The following is a 20163-nucleotide window of genomic DNA, read 5'->3' as shown; positions in this document are numbered from 1 at the left end:
CTCAGCGTAGAAGATAGAGCAGGAGTCTGGGAGACACCTTAGCGACCTGTACAGCTCCAAACCGCAAATAACTCCAGAAGACCTGAAAGGGTTTATCAGGGACCTCACTACCCCATGCCTTGATGGGGAAAACAGGGCGCAACTGTAGCGAGAGATTGAGGAAAGGGAGTTGAGGGAAACAATTATGCAAGTGAGGAGTAAGAAGACCCTGGGGCCGAACAGGTTCCCATCCGAATTTCTTAAATGTCTGGGGGGGAAATCACAAAGCCTACCCTGGTGATATTCAAAGACGCCAGACGGGCAGGGAAGCAGCCAGATGATCTCCTGACCGTGACAATAGAGGTCATTCAAAGGAGTGGGAGATCAAAGGAGTGGGAGATCAAAGGACGCCTGGGTGTTTTACAGGACGATTTCCCTGCTCAACAGCAAGTTAAGATACTGACAAATCGCCTGAGCACAGTCATCCACAAACTGGTACATCCAGACTAATCTGGGTTCATGCTCCAGAGGGCCACAAGACACAACCTGAGAGGACTATTAAGTTTCTGTTTGAGGCACAATATGAACCAGGAACCTGCTATCCTACTGGCACTTGAATCAGAGAAGGCATTTGACTCCCTGGAATGGCTGTACCTGAGGCCATTCTGTGTAAAATGGGGTTCAGGCAGAAGTTTGTGGCTTCGTTGCGGCTGCCCTATATAGCTCAGACCGCCCATGTGAAGGTCAATGGCACTTGCTAACCAGGCGTTACAGAGGTGGGGAATGAGACAGGACTGCCCACTCTCCCTACTACTATTTGTGTTTGCCCTTCAACCACTAGCAGAATGGGTGAGGAATGATGAACTGATAAGAGGAATCTACCGGACCCCCACGTGGAAGGATGTAATATCCTTACATGCAGACAACATCCTCATATATTTGACGGATCTGGACAGCTCCCTCCCTAGGGTGATAGAGATCCTAACTATATATGGGGCACATACAGCCATTGATATTAACTGGCTGGAGTCTGTGGTATAACTGATCACCCCCTGGAGGAGGTCATATCCCAGTGGTATATCCTCCTAAAGGGTTTCTAGATACGTTGTGTGGAAAGTTTCAGGGTGATTCGTCAATCAGGGGCCAAGAAAAATTGGGTGTACTAAAACGCTTCTTCCCCATGCAATATATGGACTGTTCCTGCCATCTAGTGTTGGGCTCAGAGTGTTACAAGTTGTTTTTCTTCGAAGAAGTCTCAATGCCCATGCACAATGGAGCCGAAAGGGAGGAGTCACTCGGTTGTGTGCCTCAAAAAGACTTCTTCAAAACAACTTGTAACACTCCGAGCCCAACACTAGATGGCAGGAACAGTGCACAGCATGTGTATCTGCAGCTACACATGCCATCGAACATGGGGATTCTGCAAGTTTTTAGCAATGGCTACAGCCCGAACAGAATTACACCAAATTTGGCAGAAAGCTAGATTTTGGTTAGCTGATTGTGCGTTTTGTGATTGGGGAAATCTTCAGTATTTTCGGAGTTTTTAAGGGAAGAAAAATATAGTTGCAGATCTGGGTGAAAAAGAAAGCCCTGATTGGCTGGCTGCAACCTGAGAGAAAAGTTGCAACTGACATTTTGTTTCTCAGTCGGCCTGATGTGGGGGTGAGGAGAAAGTGAAAAATTACAGAAGGGGTCAGGATAGAGGTATCCTGGCCCCATGAGACTTATGGAGGGGTCTCCGGGGGATGCTTCATGAAGAAAAAAAATGGCCTACATTTTTTTTGGTTCTATCAGTGGATCCACCTTTGGGCTCAGCCTGGCCCCCAGTGTAACATCATGAAGGATTTCTGGATCCAAGGCATAATGAAAAAGAAAAAAAAAAAATGCACCCACTCACACCCCCGCTGCACGCGGCCAAAGCCTGTGCACATCATCGGGTTGGGTGCATGGTCCCCCGTGGGTGTGGGGATTGGCCACAGGGCCTAGCAGCAGGCCAGGCACTGCAGCCAACCCCCGCCAAAGCCTGTCGCAGCAGTGGTTGTATTGATGTACGGGAATTATACACTACTCTATGTAAAAATCAACATAGAATTTAACTGAAAAAAAACAAAGGTGACAGAGACGTTATAGTTAGGTTCACATTTTACTCACAGAAAAAACACAAATTCAGCAATTACAGATATACTTATCTGAAGAAACTATACCTAGTGCCATTATGTGTGTTTAGGCCACAACTTATAATTTCTCAAAATAAGTATAGCTATAAGTATACCTTTAATCGCTGATTTTTTTATGGTTCTATGTGGCTAAAACTAACTGTAACCTTATATATATATATAAAACACACTGGGGGGGGGGGGTCTTTGTAAAGCTGTCCATCATCCTGGGCAAGACATATGCATACTACTAAGGTACACAGTGCTAGGCCAAGTGGGCGCAGCTTCGAGGTGATTTGCACACTTGCATACTCTTAGCAATTTAAAGGGGAAACCATGTTATGTAGGGAACGGGGCTGTGTGGCCCTCCCTCCCCCAGCCAATTTTGGCCTCAGGGAACCCATCCCCCAGGGCTATTAAACGGAGGAGGGGGGCTGCGCAGTCCCCTTCCCTGGGCCAATCTCGGCCCCCAGGACCCCATCCCTCAGGGCCCCGCCATCTCTTCTGGGTGCCCTACAGGGTGCCCAGTCTGCAATGGGACCACGAGGGAAGCCTCAAGGGCCCCCGCAGTCCCAGCCGGCTGCTAGCCTTCTGCGGGAGCCGCCATTGCTTTGCACACAGGAAGCTGATAAACACGCAGCTCCCTGTCTGCAAAAGCGATTGTTTCTTTGTGTCCCTGCCCGAATCACTGCAAGCAGGGAAACCTGTTTCCAGCAGGTGAGATCACTTTGACAGCCCTTGCCCACTGGAAGCAGAGTGTTTGGTCTGACTTGGCGGGAGTTAAGTTAGCACAAACAGCTATGTCTTGGGGGTGGGCACCCAGGGACACAGCAGGAGCCGGCCCTGGAGGTTGGCAGTTCCCACGGCCACTATTGGCTCCACAAGGGAGGCCCCCACCAACATTTAAGTTAGCCCTATGAAGGTGGTGGTCCTCAGGGATGTGGGTCCGCAACGGATCCCCTATCTTATTTTATTTCAGCCCTGGAGGTGGCAGCAACTCCCTCCCCCCCCCCCTAATATTTTGAAACAATTATCTTGGGGGGGGAGGTGGTGGTCCCCGACACATGGGGAGCTGTGAGCCACCACATTCTATTTGATTTATGCCCTGGGAAGGTGCTGGTCCCTGGGACATAAATAAACCCGGGAGCGAGGTCCTGCGTGCCACCCAACTTTATGTTTTTTAAATGCCCCCGGGACCTGGCCCACATAGGGGCTTTAGTGGAACAAGATTGGGGGACCTTGCTTTTTTTCACTCTTTTTTTTTTGGAGTGCTTTTTTGCCCCAGCGGTGTCCCTCTGAGATCTCGGCACCAGAGGTAAGGGGTCAGGGTGTCCCTATCCTGGCCCCTTTTCTTTTATAGTTTTTTTCTGGGACTCGGCTGAAACCGAGTCCCAAGATGGCTGTCAACACTTCCTGGTTGAAGCATGAGTTCAGGAGGATTTGCGAAGCCTTCGCACCTCAAGATATACAAATTTGGAATTCCTTTAACATCTTCCAAACTACTTAACGGATGTACACCATATAACAAAAAGGGTAATCTGCGTACTGAAAGCTACCTTTCTGCAAAATTTGGTGTAATTCCGCCCAGTGGTCCTGGCTGTAGTCGTGTTCCAAGCTCCTATGGGAATTTACATGGTAAATTGACTTTTTTTTTTTTTTTTTTTGAACCCTCCCCCACCCCCCCCTCCCCCCCCCCCCCCAAAAAAAAATTCTCTACAGTTACTTGACTGATCGTGAAACTTCCCTTTGGCACACTTGTTTTGGAAAATGTTGTGACTATTCGGCAAAGAACAGAAAAGTCAAAAAACACTTTTTCAATGGAAACCTGGTCCTAATTATAACTATCTACCGCCAGTAGGATACATATATATATATATATATATATATATATATAAATATATACACACACACACACACACTTAAAAAACCAAAGGTTACAGGGAAGTTATAGTTAGGTTCTGAATTTACTTGCACAAAGCCATAGAAATTCAGCAGTTATAGTTATGGTTAATTTAATTAACTATAACTCACTTTCTAAGGTAATTATAACTCACGCCCCGCCATGCACAGTTTTCTGCTCAATAATTTAATTGAAAATGTGTGGTGCTATTATCAGTGACATCATAAAAGATGTTATAACTGATGTAACGTGGGGTATTTAGCAGTCCATGGCAAGGGCACGAGTTGTACTTACCTTAGGGCACGAGGTCTAGTTACTCTAGTTAACCAGTATAACGGCTGAATTTCCATGGTTTTGGACATTTGAAATGTGAGCCTAACTATAATGCCCCTGTAACCTTTGGGATTTTAAATGAATTTCATTTTTTTAATTTTTTTTTTATTCTGTTTCCCTCTCCACCTTCTCATTCACAAGCATATCAACCCTGCCAAGGTCCAGCATAAAGTACTGCCTGTTGATCTCCATGCTCAGAAGCAGCCCGTGCTGAGAGGTAGCAGCTACATCCAGCCCCTGCTCTCAGCCCACATCGCCTACCACTGTCCCTGGCTCTGCCTCCTCCACCACAGAGAAGCAAATCTGCCAGGAGCCCAAGCCCCACAGAGAGGTGAAACACACCACTTGCCACCATGAAACCTGCAGGCATCTAAGGGGCTCCATGTCATAAGAATCCACCACCTAGGTCTCTTCCAGGGACAAGCCGAGTCCAGTCCAGGGCAGGATAAGTCCCCAGATGCAGGATCTTGGTTGCCAAATAAGCGCCACCATACCGAGTACTCCTGGGTCGCTTCAAAGTAGGCACTGTTCGAACAGCTCACAACCCTGTGAGCTGGGGAGGGGGCTGAGGCTGACTCACTCAGCTACGGGGGAGGAAAGCGAGCCGGAGGACCAACAAGATCCCCTTGCAGCATTTCAGCTCATTGGCCAAAGGATCCTCCTATGCCCAGCTAGTGGCAGCACCACCTACGAGCACAGAGATGCACAAACTGTGTGCACCAGTGAATCGATAAGGATTGTGCCAAGCCCCCAGCACTTTGTGTACAGACATGGACTGGGAACGCCAAAGGAAGCAAATCCAGCTTTGCCAAGAATAACCTGGCAACTAGCATTCACTTTACATAGTGCCTGGGCTCCTGCTTGTGCTTGGTAAGACATGCACATGCGTGTGAAGAACTACTGTCAGTGTGTTCAGAGTTCTCGTGGAGGCTTCACAGCTAATAACAGCCTTGCAGCCTGTTTCTCTTTCTTTCAACTGTTATATGCCCTTGCTGTTACACTTTCTTTTATTTGCCTAAATACACCTCATTTTCACACCTCTCTCAGGTCGGTTATACCTGCCAACTCTTTCCATCAGGAATCACATTCCGTTTTCATGTCCCTCTCCGCTGTCTTTTACCACCTCCCCTATCTCTCTCCAACATTTCCACATCCTTTTGTTACGCCACTGAAGACAATTTCAGCGGAGTTGCCTCCCAAATACATTCACAGGTTAATCACTTAGAACAGATACTCGTTGTTCGCCTCCTATATGCTGACAAAGCTCTGGCAACTCCAGCCACCGCCCTAGGGCCTGTCACAGACTCGCTGCCACTGCCTCCAACCCACGCATATAAAGACACAGGTAGTTCCTCCGTGGAAAGCATCTGCCTTGATAATATCATTCCCCTCCACACCACCCCCAAGTGGCAGCAGTCGGTACTCTCATCCCATGGAAGTTAGGTCTCCCTTTGACAGTTTACACTGTCTCAAATAACCCACTCCCACTAGAAATGGAAAAACACCTCTCACAAACATTTCATTCATTTATTAGCTCGTTGTGGGTCTACCCCAGCCTCCCTAAAAGAAAGAAAAAAAAAACACTGTTTACGCATTACCTACAATGAAGACTGTTAAATTTGTACATAAGTGTAGTGTGTACAGCAGGGTGGAAACAACAGGAAGTTAAATGGAATAAAGTGGGATGCATACATGGAGCAACGTGCACCATGCTTATTGTAACACATTAGCAAATTCTCCTTGTTTCTAGATATTTAAGAGTGGATAATAACGTTGTTCTACATTCAAAACAAGCGCATAACGTTGTTCTACATTCAAAACAAGCGCAGGAGACCACACTTTTTTTTATTCCCAAGTTTTGCGGTAAATGATTTAAAAAAATGCTTTTTTTTACCCTGGCAGGGGTACAAGGGTACCCAGGACCAAGACTAGGGTGGCAGGGTATTCGTACCCTGCCCCCTTTTCTTTTTTTGTGTGTGTTCGGCTGAAACAGAGTCCCAGAATGGGTGCCAACACTTCCTGGTTGAAGAGTTGGCTAGCAATCACATCTCTGCACGAGATCAGGAGAATGTGTGAATATTCGCGGCCCTAGATATACAAATTTGGAGTCCATAAAATGTTTTGAACCAAATAACAAAAAGCGAGCTTTGTAAACGATGAGCTACCTTTCTGCGAAATTTGGTGTAATTCCGTTCAGCAGTTCGGGCTGTAGTTGTGTCTAAAACTGTTATGGGAATTAACATGAGAAGCATGCTTTTTTTGACTCCCTCTTTTTGTCAGCCCCTTCATGACGGATATATATGCACAATATTGGAATCTAGTTTAAAGCCTGTGCCCGACAACCTGCCCAATCCTGCTGCTAATCCCCAGCCAGTACCCTCTCACCACAGGGCACTCCCCTCATGAAAGAGCCCGGGGAGGGGTGGCAGCAGAGACACTCCATCCCTGGGGTGCACCCCATGCATCAGAGCCTCTCATGGAAAAAATAGATTCAGTGAAAAATTTTGAATTGGATCAGGCGCATGCACATGGAAATAGCTAGTCCGAGTGAGACCATCTTTGCGTCTGTCCATTCGTCACTGTCTAGGGGCCCCACATTTTCCCAACTAGCCCAGAGGGCAAGTAAGGGATCCGGTGTTTTGGCTACCGGGTCTTACAAAGATGCGAGACACCACCCTTGCCCAGTTTGTCAGGAACCAGTTTACAGCCAAGAGGGCTGAATTCCATGAGAGGGTCTAGTTGCACAATATATATATATATATAGATTTTTAGCACTTTGCACTTTATGCTGAGGCCTTACTTGAATACAACCTATCTACATGTGTTTATAGAATTACCTGCTATACAGATAAGGATAGAGATGAATCAGATTTGATCATATAGGCATTGGATATATACTCAAGCACTATAATATAATCAAATAGAATTTTAATACAGGATATTAATTAGTTAGTAATAATTATATTTATATATAACGATTGACAATCGAAATATTTTAAAAAATATGATACTATAGTTCCTTCGTTTATATTTATATTTATATTGTTACTTTTCCTGTCATTTGAGTAATGTCTTTATATGACCGAACATTATGAATTATTGGAAGCTATTGCCTTTTCTCTATTATATTTGATATTTATGACTTTTTAATTCTAATTTTTCCTGAAAGTATTAGCATTAATGTAGGTTCTTTCTCTTATTAAGTGTTGTATTTAAATAATGATCATTGCACGCTTCAAAATGGCCGCCGCTTTTTCAATACACTAAAGTGTTATGGAAATAAATGAAGGACTTAAAATTTGTATGTAAATGATGTTGGCTGAGCAGCCAAACTGTCCAGTAGAAGGCGTTTTGCCGAAACGCGTCGACAGACATCACACTCAGGACTCTGTGTTACCTGTATAACAAAATAAATTCATGAACTAAATACGAGCGCATTGGATTCAATCGATTTCGAGATTTGGGAGATACTTGATGGGATCGGTGCAGCCGTCAGATGGCTATCTGTCCATCTGTTGAAGAAATATATATATGTATATATATATATATAATTATATATCAACGGCACAACTAGAGGTATTTGTATAATTGGGATGGGTGTAGGCTGAACTTTGCTGCAGGGTTCCTGGAAGGGTTTCATATGTTCCCCTGTCCCAGACGTCCCCTAGTGTGGAGATACCAATAAAGGTCCCAGGTGCCGAAGCTAGCCAATCTGGTGGATTCAAACATACATGTCCCATGCCTTGGGGGTGAAAGGGGTTGCCGCCCGGTGAGGGTGTCAAACCATTTTGTGTGTCGAAAGGCCAAGTACCAACATTGAATAGGAATTTGGCTGATGGGCCGTAGCAAGTGAGAGGGTGTTCTTCTAGAGATTAACAAGAGTAGCCCATAAGGGTGTAGCAGTTCTAATCCTGTCTCTATCTGCACAGAACTGCGATGCCCCATAATATAATTTAACATCCGCCCAACCCAATCCCTTCAATGGGAAAGATCTGCTTTTCACAAAGGAGTATCTAGGAGCACTGCCTGTCCAGAGGAAGCTGGAGATGCAGGCCTGTGAGTCTGTAAAAAAAAAGGGTGGGTTGTGGTGGATAGGGATAGTGTTGTAGTATGTGTAAATAATGGGGAAGGTCCACCATCTTGATGAGAGAGCCCCTGCTTGAGATCAAAAGGAGCAATTTCAACCACTCCCCCCCCCATATCCTGCGGTGTTCTGGCCAGCAGTGGGGCAATACTGAGTTCTCAATAGCCCAGTTCGGTAAGGGCCACTGTCATACCCAGGTATTGGAAGCTATCACCATCTACTCTTAACTGGGAGGTGACTCCCTCTCCCAGCATCGCTCCCCACAAGGACACCAGGACAATTTTCTCGCTATTGACCTTGAGCCCTGAGACATCTCCATAAATCACAAGTGTTTCCATGGGGGAAGGGAGCACCTCACTGGGTCTTTGCACGAAAAGGACCATATTGTCGGCATACAAAGAGATGCAGTCCTTTGATCCTTCCCCCAATGTAAATCTGCCACATCTGTTTGGATAAGTCTCGCCATGGGATCTAACGCCGGGGGAAAGAGAAAGGGATACAGGGGGATTCCCTGTCCTGTGCCACGCTTTATAGGGAATTTATGTGACAGGGTTCCATTCACCCAGACCCGGATCGACAGATCCAAGTAGAGGAGAGACACCCATTTCCTAAAACACAGGCCAAACTACATATTTTCAAGTACTGTCTGGAGGTAGGAACTGGGGTCTTTGTAATAGAGGTAGAGGTTTTGTTAACAACATGCCTAATCAGGATGTTAAGAACTCACAAATGAGAAATAGCTTCTGCCATATCTGTGGGAAAACAGGTCACTGGAAACAAGATTGCAGTTTTAAGTCCAAACAGGTTTCAAAATGAGTTGCAAATGATTCCCCAAATGCAGCAGAATATGAATGGAGAGGAAGTGTCAACTGTTCCAGTCCCACCAGGTTGTGTGCAGTAAATGCATCAGTTACACATTTCAGCAAAACCCACCAATGATTAATGATGATTTTTCACAATTCGCAGAAGTTTGCATAGGGCCAAGTTGGCATAGTGCGGGTGCCTGAGGGGGTAATTCATGTTTGGTGCAGTCCTAGAAGTAAATCAGAATGGCCCTTTTATGGAAGGAGTAGTGAATGGCCATCCAGTACCATTTCAATTGATACAGGCGCCACCAGCTCGGCAGTTAGACCATTGGAGGTTCCTAAACTACCCCTATCGGGAAAAGAAGTCCAAGTTGTAGGAATTTCAAATAAATAAGTGACTAGTAAGTTGGCAGCTAATGTCCCAGTAAAAATGGGTTGAGTCATGAATAATCACAAATTTGTAATCAGTGAGAAGAGTTCAGTTAATTTGTTAGGAAGGGATTGAACCAGAATAAAGACATTTACCTGCGAGACAATCTATTTCTGTTGGTAGAACCTCCATGCATAGTCGTGAATTGAGAATGTGAACATTGAGTATTTTTTGTGATGGAGTTATCAAACTGAATTTTAGAATTTCTCATCTATTGAAAAGAAGATGATACTTGGTTTTTGAATTTCCATAGCAGCATTCTTAGTTTTCTAGATTAGAAACCGAGTTACAGATTCCTTTAGTTTAAGCCTGAAGTTGAGCCTTTAACCCTTGTGTAGTAGTCCCCCAAACTTTTTGCCTTCACCCCACCTGCTTCCATATCTCGTTTTATTGGCTTTAGAACTTTGTGTACATTACCACTGCTAATCAGTGCTAATGTGCTTGTCCTCCCTCCCTACAGCATAGTAAAACTGACCCATTTAATTTACTTGTAAGCCTACAGTAAATGGTACTACATGAACCTATTACCTGTATGCCCCTAATAAATGGTACTACATGTGCCTAGGGAATGTAAATGAAATGCTGCTAGTGGGCCTGCAGGACTCATTATGCCACCCACTAAAGTAGCACAGCAAAGTACAAGTTACTTACCTTCAGTAGAGACATATTCTGGTTGCAGATTCTTTGCATTAGAATTTTCCCCATAGGCGTCAAACTGGATAAGGAGATTTTTTTCTTCGAGCAATACCCTAGCGCATCAGCAGGTGGCGTTGGTCGACTCCGCGGGCATTGTAGTCTTTTAACAACTTTCCACGCTAAAGCACAGAGCCGCTAAGACCACTGAGATTGGTGTGCTAGAGTTAAGGACCTCAAGGGGGGAATCCTTGTCCCTAGAAATCAGTTCACAAGTGGTGAGGATGGGTGGGTCGGTAAGGAATCTGCAACTGGAATATGTCTCTTCCAGATATTTTGTTACCAAAGGTAAGTAACTTGTACAGCTGATAGAGACTTCTAATTGCATATTCATTATCTTAGAATAGATAAACAAGCAATGCTATCCTTGGAGGTGGGCTGTGAACCAAGATCATACTAGAAAGTCCTGCAGGACCTAACGACCAAAGTAGCCGTCCCGACGGACCTGACTGTCCAGGCAGTAGTGGTTAGCAAACGTGTGCAGGGATACCCACGTAGCTGCCTGGCAGATATACAGGACAGGAACTCCGCGTGCTAATGCAGTGAAAGCAGCAGTCGTTCTGGTGGAATGAGCATGCAAGCCCTCATGGGGTTGCTTCTTGGCCAAAGAGTGGCACATCTTGATGCAAATAAGTACCCACTGAGAGAGGGTCCTTTTTTGCACCGCCTTCACTTTCTTCGTACCCACATACCCGACAGAGTTGATTGTCCACTCGGAAATCTTTAGTACGATTGAGATAGAACGCCATCGCTCTTTTTGGGTCCAGGCGGTGCTCTCTTCCTCATGGGAAGGATGTTGGGGTGCATACAAAGTAGGCAATGTGATGGACTGGCCTGGCCTACATGAAAAGGCGTAACAACCTTGGAAAGGAAGGAAGCTTTAGTGGGCAACACCACTTGGTCAGGGAGCACAGACAAGAATGGAGGCTTGGAGGAAAAGGCTTGAAGCTCACTCACTCTGCGAGCAGAAGTGATGGCAACAAGAAAGACATTCTTAAAAGTGAGGAGCCGTAAATGGTAACTGTACACATTAAGTAAGTAAGGACAAGATTGAGGTCCCACTGAGGCATGATAAATGTAGTGGGAGGAAATAAATGGGTGAGACCGTTAAGGAATCCATTCACAATAGGAGATATAAAGAGTGAAGGCTGATCAGGTAGCCTAAGAAATGGCAGATAAATACCCCTAAAGGATGCCCCAGGCAGAGCCCTGCTGGGCCAAAGAAAGAATGAACAAAAGAACCTCAGAAAGAGGGGCAAAGAGAGGATCAACAAATTTATGCCAACAACAGGCATATACTGTTTTGGTGGAGGACACCTGGCTGCCAAGATAACATCACAGTCTTTGGGTGGAAGATCGAAAGTCGTCAACTCAAGGCAGAGATTGGACAGGTTCGGGTAGAGAACCGTTCTCTGTTGCTGCGACAGAAGATCAGCCCGAAGAGGCAGTCTGAGTGGAGGATCGGTGGCCATGCTCAAAAGCCCTGGATACCATGCTTTCTGTGCCCAGTTCTGAGCCACCAAGGTGACTTGGGCCCGGTCGCTCCTGATCTTCTTGAGAACTCTGGGCAGAAGTTGTATAGGCGGAAAGACGGAAAGGAGGCCAGAGTTCCACTCGAGACGAAAAGCGTCTCCGAGCGAGTGCCACCTTGGAAACTCCAATGTGCAAAACAGCTGACATTGCGCGTTCTCTGCGGAGGCGAACAGATCTAACCAAGTCTCTCCACACTGCTGAAAGAGACCTTGCGCAATCTCCGGGTGGCGATGCCATTCGTAATCGGCTGTGCATTGATGGCTGAGTTTGTCCGCTCTGGTGCTGAGAAAACCCGCCAGATGTTGAACCACCAGGGTAATGCCTTGATGTTCTTGCCATTTCCAGAGGCATAGTGCCGCCTGACAGAGGGTCCAGGTCCCTACTCCGACCTGTTTGCTGCGGTACCACATGGCAGTAGTATTGTCAATGAACACCTGCACTACTTTCCCTGTGAGAGAGGGAAGAAATGCTTTCAACACAAGCCTGATCGCCCGGAGCTCCAGAAGATTGATATGGAGCTCCGACTCCACCGGAGATCAGAGACCTCTGATCTTCACCTCTCCCATGTGGCCGCCCCAAACCAGAAGCAACTCATCTGTCATTATGGATAGATCTGGCTGGGAAAGGGAGAGGGATCTGCCGTGGACCCAATGCGTATTGGAAAGCTACGACTGCAAGTCTTACGCAGTCCCCTTTGAGATCTGGACCATGTCTGAGAGATTCCCCTGAATCTGCGCCCACTGGAAATTCAAGTCCCAATGCATATGCCATCTGCCATGTGTCACTAGCAGGATGCAGGAGGCCATGAGGTCCAGCAGCCTCAGAATCAGTCTCACCAAAAACCCAAGACAGAGGCTGAAAGATCGGAATCATAGCCTGAATATCTTGGACTCGCTTTTCGGGAGGATAAGCCCGAAACTGCACTGTGTCCAGAACAGCTCCGATGAAAGGGAGCGAGTGAACCCCAACAAATGAAGGAGGTCTGCCGTAGTCTGGAGGTGGGAGATGATAGCCTGGGGTGAGCCTGCCCGAACAGCCAGCCGTCGAGACAGGGTAAGACTGGAACCCTTGATCTCTGCAGATGAGCTGCAACCACCATCAACTTGGTGAACACCGGAGGGGCGCTGGTAAGGACAAAGGGAAGCACGGTAAACTGAAAGTGCTTGTGGCTTATTGTAAACCGTAGGTAACATTCATAGGCAGGCATGACGGGAATGTGGAAATAAGCGTCCTGCAAGTCTAATGCTATCATCCAATCTCCTGGATCTAGGGTAGACAGGACCTGAGCCAATGTGACCATTTTGAATTTCTCATTCTTGAGGGACAGGTTGAAGGTTCAGAGATTTAATATAGGGCGAAGGCTCTTGTCCTTTTTGTGAACCAGAAAGAAGCGGGAGTAGCAACCACAGCCTCCTTCTGCCACCGGAATAGTCTCTATGGCTCCCTTTGCCAAGAGAGCTGCGACTTCTCCGTGGAGAAGGGACAGGTGATCCTCAGTCACTGGGTCGTGAGATGGTGGTATTGAGATAGATGTAGTCTCGAAGGGGAGGGAGTAGTCCCTTCGGACGATCTGAAAAACCCACCTGTCTGAAGTAATGGACTGCCAGTGGTGCAGATGATGGCAAATCTTGACGCTAACTGGGCACCCATGGTGGTAAAGAGGCAGACTAGGAATGTCTAAAGGCTGTTGCAGAGAGGAGAGTGGCAGACTGACCAGACTGCTGGCCTGGCCACCTGACTCACAAAGTCAGTGGGTACCACATGCTTGTCCACGCAGAGGCTGGGCAGCACAGGCGGCATGGTAGCTGGGCAGGAACGGGTGTGGTTGGAAGCCTCTTCCATAGATGCAGTAGGCAGACCAGGGGGCAGTGGGCTGCTTGCAAGGCCCAAGGACCTGGCTATAGCCTGAGAATTTGCGAAGTGCTTTAACACCAAATCTGCCTTAACTCCAAAAAGACAGGTGCCATCGAAGGGCATGTCCATAAGGGAAACTTGAACATCCCCCGAAAAGCTAGACATCCTCACTCAGGCGTGGTGCCTCAGGGCCACTGTCATTGAAACAGTTTTGTCTAGCGAGTAGGTTATGTCTAGTCTGCAACGAATTGTGAACTTTGCGGAGTCTCTCCTGTCGGCAAAAATCTGAGAAAGTACAACCCGGGCCTCCTCCAGGACCTTTGGCAGCACTTGCACAAAAGTGTCCAACAGAGTGTGGGAATAATGGCCCAAAAGGCATGCGGTGTTCACGGACTGCAACGGCAGGCTGACGGACGAAAACATAATCTTCCCAATTGAGTCCAGCTTCTTGGATTTCCCATCCGGGGGGAGCGATCGGGAATGCACAGTGGAAAGCTGAGGCCTGGACCAACAAGCTCTCAGGGGTGGGGTGTTGCATGAGGAAATGTGGGTTCCCAGGTGAGGGGTGATGGCAGCGGACAATCGTCCTATTCACAGGAGCCCCTGTTCTGGGTTTGGATAACGTACCTAAAAGGATATCCATGAGGGCATCATTGAACAGGAGCAGGGAATCTGTGTTTAAGCTCCCGGTTGCAACACATCTGTCAAGGGATTAGTTGTTACTGCCACTGATGGTAGCTGAAGGTCCAAGACCTTAGCTGCCCTTCTCACTACCACTGCATAATAGGCTCCATTCTCCTTAGCCACAGTAGAGGGAGCAAGCATCCCAGTATCTGGAGATGCGTCCAGTCCAGTTGCTTCACCCAAATCCTCAAGCCAGTCCATTTCTTCCTTGTAGGACTGGTATTCTAAAGGGTCCAGTGAAACCTCCCAGTCTTCCCCAAGCTCCAGTCTAAAAGAATAGGGCTCAGGATCCGGTCTAGGAGGCAAAGCTTCTGCCTGGGTCAGAGTCAGGCGACGCCCATCCAGCTCTGTGTCGGAGTCAACAGTAAGGATAGCACCACCAGTGAGCACCGGGATTGGGACTGGCGTCAGAGAAGGTCAAGGTGGTGCGACCGGTCCGGATCCAGGACTGGATCCCTGGTTGCCCACTGACACTGAAGCCACAGATGAGGAACCTTAATTGAGCTTCCTCTGCCCCCGTGGGGGCCAAAGGAGCACACACAGAGTCAGACTGCCCGAAAATGAGGGGCATGGCCTCAATGACATTATTTTAATTGGACAGGGGGGGGTCAAATCCAGCTCCCGGAAAGTCGCAGAGGTGGTCCAGGAGCAGGCTCTGAAGAACAAGGCCTAGAATGGCAACACTCCCTCAGAGAAGATGAAGACCGCTTTTTCATCTTACTTTTCTTCTTGTGCTTCAACTTACCCGATCACCCCTATGACTTGGAGTGGGACGACAACGACTTTGGTCTCTGAAAACGGTTCCTGGACCTTCCTCTTGACCCGGGAACTCAGCCTGTGCAGAGTCGCATGCCGAGCTGCCATCAACTTTAGTCTAACGCTCCCTCAAAGCCTTCGGCTTCATGGACCTGCACTTGGAGCACTACTTCGGGTTGTGGTCGTGCTCCAAACACCTCAAGCATACGAGGTGTGGATCAGTCATTGAATCATATAAGGTGTTGATCAGTCACTGACATCGGCTGGTGATAAGCTCTGCAGTGCTTAAAACACATCTTCTGTGATGGCATCCTTTGAAACACCAAAAGGTAAATCTCAAAAATATTTGACAAAAAGTTTTTAAGAAGTCCAGTCAAAAAATAACAGAAGGGTAGCTCTTATCTCAGGATCAGTGCTGTCTGGCGCAGAACGAAAATAACTCATGTTGGCACGCCTTGGTGTCGCCTATATAGGTACCGGTGCTCAATGCTGACACTGCCTACGGGTGCGTAGGGGTACTGCTGATGAAAAATCTTCTAGATCCAGTCTAACTCCTGGGGAGGATTCATAGGTAAGGAATCTGCAGCTAAAGGTCTCTATCAGATACAATACAGAAAAAAATACAGGAACAAGTATTCATAAAACAAATACAAAAAAATTATAATACATTTTATTAATGAATAAATATTTATCAAAAAAATAATAATGGGAAGGTTGAAGCTTTTCAAACGTCAACTGAGGCAACTAGCTGTCCATACTAAATTCTGGTTCATGCACTTGCACTGCACAATGAATCAATTTGAGGAGACTAATTCAATTTTTAGACTCCAAATTTCAAATTCCCTTTACATTTACAGAACATTTTTACATGTTCAGTTTTACATTTTCCTTCTTTATTTATATACATTTTATTAATCTGTTAATATTATTTAATTTTCTAAGTGGGCTTCCCAGACCCCCAGGTGTCCCCGGACCACAGGTTAAGAACCACTGTCTCAGAACACCTATTGTTTTTGATTTTTAAAGATGCAGAATTATGCGAAGAGAACTGCTTTTTCCTGCACTGAATGGCCTCTTTGAGGCTCCAATAAAGAAAGAAATAGGCTAAGGTTGCGTTTCTCAAACAACTATGCACAGATACCACTCCACCAATTAAATATTAGAGTGAGGTACTCTACCTGTATTGATTGGTCAATGGTCTCTGGCTTTACATGGTGCAATTTTGTCTTGGAATTTGAATCCTGATTTTCATCTTCTTCTTTAATTGGAGTCCCGCTAAATATATGCAATGGAGAAGAATAGGGTCCCTGTGAGCTAGCACCGACAGGATTCCTCCTTATAGAAGGCAAAGTATTAACATGAGAAAGATGATCTAAACCTGAAAAAAAAAAAAAGAAAATACAGTGACCGGGAGCCTGACGATCCAAAAATAAGCACACCTATCTCTATTATTATCAACTAGAATAATTCACCATTGTACACACTTGTTGGTTTGGTCGCACGCTGATAAAAATACAATGAAAGCTTTAACAAAAGAGTCATTTCTGAGAAGAGGACCTTGTAAAAGAAACAATGGTAGTTTTACAAAACTGCCCATATAGAATGTACATTTTTGCTTCTACACTTGGATACCATTAGGTTAAGACATTAACCTGAGCACTTTAGTGATGATATAATTCTAAGTGTCACACGTAAAAGTTCAAGGAGTATCCTGGAGAACACATGTTAATAGCCTTGTGTAGTATTCAGAGTTCTGACCCCTTCAGCAACTCTGATCTCCACCAGGTGTTATACTTCCAGAATAATGTGCATGAGCTCCAATCATTTTTAAACACCATGCCAACAATTCAACTCAGAAAACTAGAAGAGCATGACTAATCATGGGAGAATCTGGGGAACTGCTATTTATGCTTGTCCAGTAGAGCAACTATTACACTCCAAACTTAAAAACAAGTAAAAAGCATACAGAAAACACTAACAGGCATAATACTTAAATGAAGGACAGTGTTTCAGAGTTGTTAGCCCTATCTGTAATGTCTGCAGAAGTATCATATTCTAAAAGTACAAACTTGCAGAGCACTTCAGAGCTGGCTTTTCAGGCCCCGGCCCTGTATACATTATCCAAGAGTCATGTAATTATGGCTCTACCAGCTGACAAAGGAGCTCTTGATGAACAGATAACTGGATTTTACTTGAAGAAATTGTAAGCGGGACCTCATCCTCATAGATGTAGTTTGCCCTTTGTTGCCTACCTAGGAGATACAAAGCATTCTTAAGACACTGATAACTTTGTCTGAATCAACTGAAGCCAGAGACAACGTAAAGGGTATGCAGATAAAGCGCAGCAAGAGAAGACAACTTGGAAAAGAAATCTCGAAACGAAATGTTTAACATTAGTATGTATGGGGCCAGGAATTAGGAAAGGATGCACCCCCAAACCCTTTGCAGTTTCAACTGAACAAGCGAAAGGCAATCCGTTGAAAGGATGATACTTAGCGTCTTGGGAAGCAAGAATGAAAAACGATAATTTGGATTGGTGTTTTATACCTATTCTTGTGTTTTAACATTCCATGCATTATTTAGTCGACTAATTCTATATTCTTAGTTCTATACTGCTCTTGGAGTATATGCAGTTATGCTAACCTTCGTTCTTGCCATAAAATGAGCTACGTCTGCAGGTAGAACCAGTCTGTGTGTGAAAACTGTTCTGAGCCTATGAAATATTTTATTTGGCTTGTATCAGTAGTGGAGAATTATTCTTAATAATGTGTTTAAATATGAAGAGCAATCTGCAAATTGTAGTTCTAATGTGCCTAAAAGTGGAGCACAAAGTCTCCTTTTAGTGGATAGGCAAAAATAACACCATTAAGAAGCTGACAGCACACTAGCAAACTAGAGCCTCGGAAGTAAAGGTAGCGAACTCTAAATTGATACGAGTTACACAAGGCTAACACAAAAACCATGACTGGCATTCGAGAGAGCAAACAAAGTCAAGGACAAAAGCTTCCTTGTTAAGGAACCACACATTCAGTTGCTAAATCTTTGGTTAGACACAAATAATATGTTGTCACTCTACATTAAAACCAATGAGGTCTTTTTAATACTTAAATGCAGCAATTTTGGCTGATCGATTAAAGCAAGCACTGGCTACACAGCAGAATGTTACTATCACATGCAAATGAGGGCTGCTCTAAATCCCGTTGAAAGTACATTTTTGACGTTTATTTTTGTTCCCCAAAATACAGTGAAGACATTGTGCATGCAAAGCAGAGGGTAAAGTATCCTTTGGATCCTGCTGCTGCATGTACAGCCATCTTATGTACCAAGTCGTTTTAAATTGACCTCCCTGCACTCACCCATTTAGCTGACCTCACTTTTATCTCTGTTCCTTACCAAAACATTTTTACAGAGGTATGTTTTGCTAAGTAGATATGTGAACAGAATGTTCTAACTCACTGCACCAATGGGACCAGTGGGACACCAAAGTGTCTAAATTCCATAGTGATATCATGATATCTCCTTATAATTGTAACAAAAAACAAACAAATCTTTAATCATATCTTAAGGAAAAGCTTCCACATGCCTTAATTTCATCTTGAACGGGCACGCTGCAGATAATAGTATTAGTGGAGGCACTTACCTACCATGATTTGAGCATGCATACAGACAGCATTTAACTGCAAGCAAAGAAGGTTCACAACACCAACTTAACTGGGCTCCTAAAATAAGACTGGTATGAACAAATAACACAGTATTCTCAGCCCAATGACAACAATTAGGAAAGTTCAAGTCACATGATTGTTAGAAAACCCCATTGCACAGACTACTGAGTAAACATAATATGAGGAAACACTGAACTGTTCAGTTCTCTTGTTCCACGACTTGTGCACATGAAACAAGTGAATCACAATCACACCTGGAGACACAGGCCTTGAAACTGGAGGTGTCTGATCACTGCCTGTGGTGAGGCCACCATCAGAAGTTGTGGAGGTGGGTAAAACTGGTATTTACGATTCCCAAAGATGTGCTGCGACCACCTGATGCCTAGGCCAAACAGGAGCACTGCAAACTGAAAATGCTCCCGGCCCATCACGAACTGCAGGTAGTGCCTGAGGGCCAGCAGGACAGTAATATTAAAATAAACATCTTACAGGTCTAACGCTATCATCCAGTCTCCAGGACAGACCAAATCTGTGCCAGCGTGACCATCCTAAATTAGTCTTTCTGTAGGAAGGTGCTGAAAGGGCTAAGAACTAAAATAGGATGAAGACCTTCATCCTTATTCAGCACTAGCAATTAGCAGGAGTAACACGTAGGTGCTACATCATAGTCCGGGACACTCTATGGTCCCTTTTGCCAAAAGGGCCTGCATTTCCTGCTGCAAGATAGATAATGCAGTGAAAAGTACAGTGGGGTAAAAAAGAATGGAAAGGCATAGCCTTGCTGGACATTTTGGAAGACCCACTTGTCTGAAGCGAAGGCCAGCCACCCCTGTAGGAGATGTCAGATCCTGCCTCACAGGGTGTCCGTGTGCTTGTAACGACATACTAAATCAGATTTGCGACTCAAGCTGCCAGAGAGGCAGGGGGCTGAGCTGCATGTTGTCCCTGCTGTGCTCAGTCTCGGAGAACAGCAGCCTCTGCCATGAAAGGATTGAAAGTCTTGGGCTGGGCTGGAGAAAGTCTGGTGCTGTCGAAATGAAAAACCTCTACCATAGCCAAGGAGGGCGCATAAGTGCTGATGCAAATGTCTTGTGGTAGCAGATGGGCCCAAGCAATTAGTTGTGGCTCCACCCTGCTTGAATCATTCCAAGGCTGAGCACACTTTGTCACCGAAAAGGTGAAAACAGTCAAAAGACATATCCATTAAGGTTCCCTCGACATTCAGGGAGAAGCCTGTAGACCTTACCCAGGTGTGGCATCAAAGAGCAACACTGTTACCCATTGTGAATCCCA

General features: G+C 45.5%; 1 protein-coding gene across 2 annotated transcripts in view; it reads right to left on the bottom strand.

The window, feature by feature from the left end:
- The window catches only part of LOC138288185 (protein NEDD1-like), a 257865-nt gene that overhangs the window by 64641 nt on the left and 173061 nt on the right, over window positions 1-20163 (bottom strand). Inside the window, exons 11-12 of one of the 2 annotated variants that reach the window (XM_069229526.1) lie at window positions 17401-17460; window positions 16387-16586 (exon numbers count right to left, since the gene is read on the bottom strand). In XM_069229526.1, coding sequence (XP_069085627.1) covers window positions 16387-16586; window positions 17401-17460 — 260 coding nt within the window. The remainder of the gene's footprint in view (window positions 1-16386; window positions 16587-17400; window positions 17461-20163) is intronic. The other variant, XM_069229525.1, reaches the window with a different exon arrangement.

The sequence above is a fragment of the Pleurodeles waltl genome, chromosome 4_1 (assembly GCF_031143425.1).
Source record: "Pleurodeles waltl isolate 20211129_DDA chromosome 4_1, aPleWal1.hap1.20221129, whole genome shotgun sequence".
In the NCBI taxonomy this organism is placed as follows: Eukaryota; Metazoa; Chordata; class Amphibia; order Caudata; family Salamandridae; genus Pleurodeles; species Pleurodeles waltl.
Note: the sequence above shows the minus strand (reverse complement) of the source record. Positions and strands in the feature narration are given on the sequence as shown.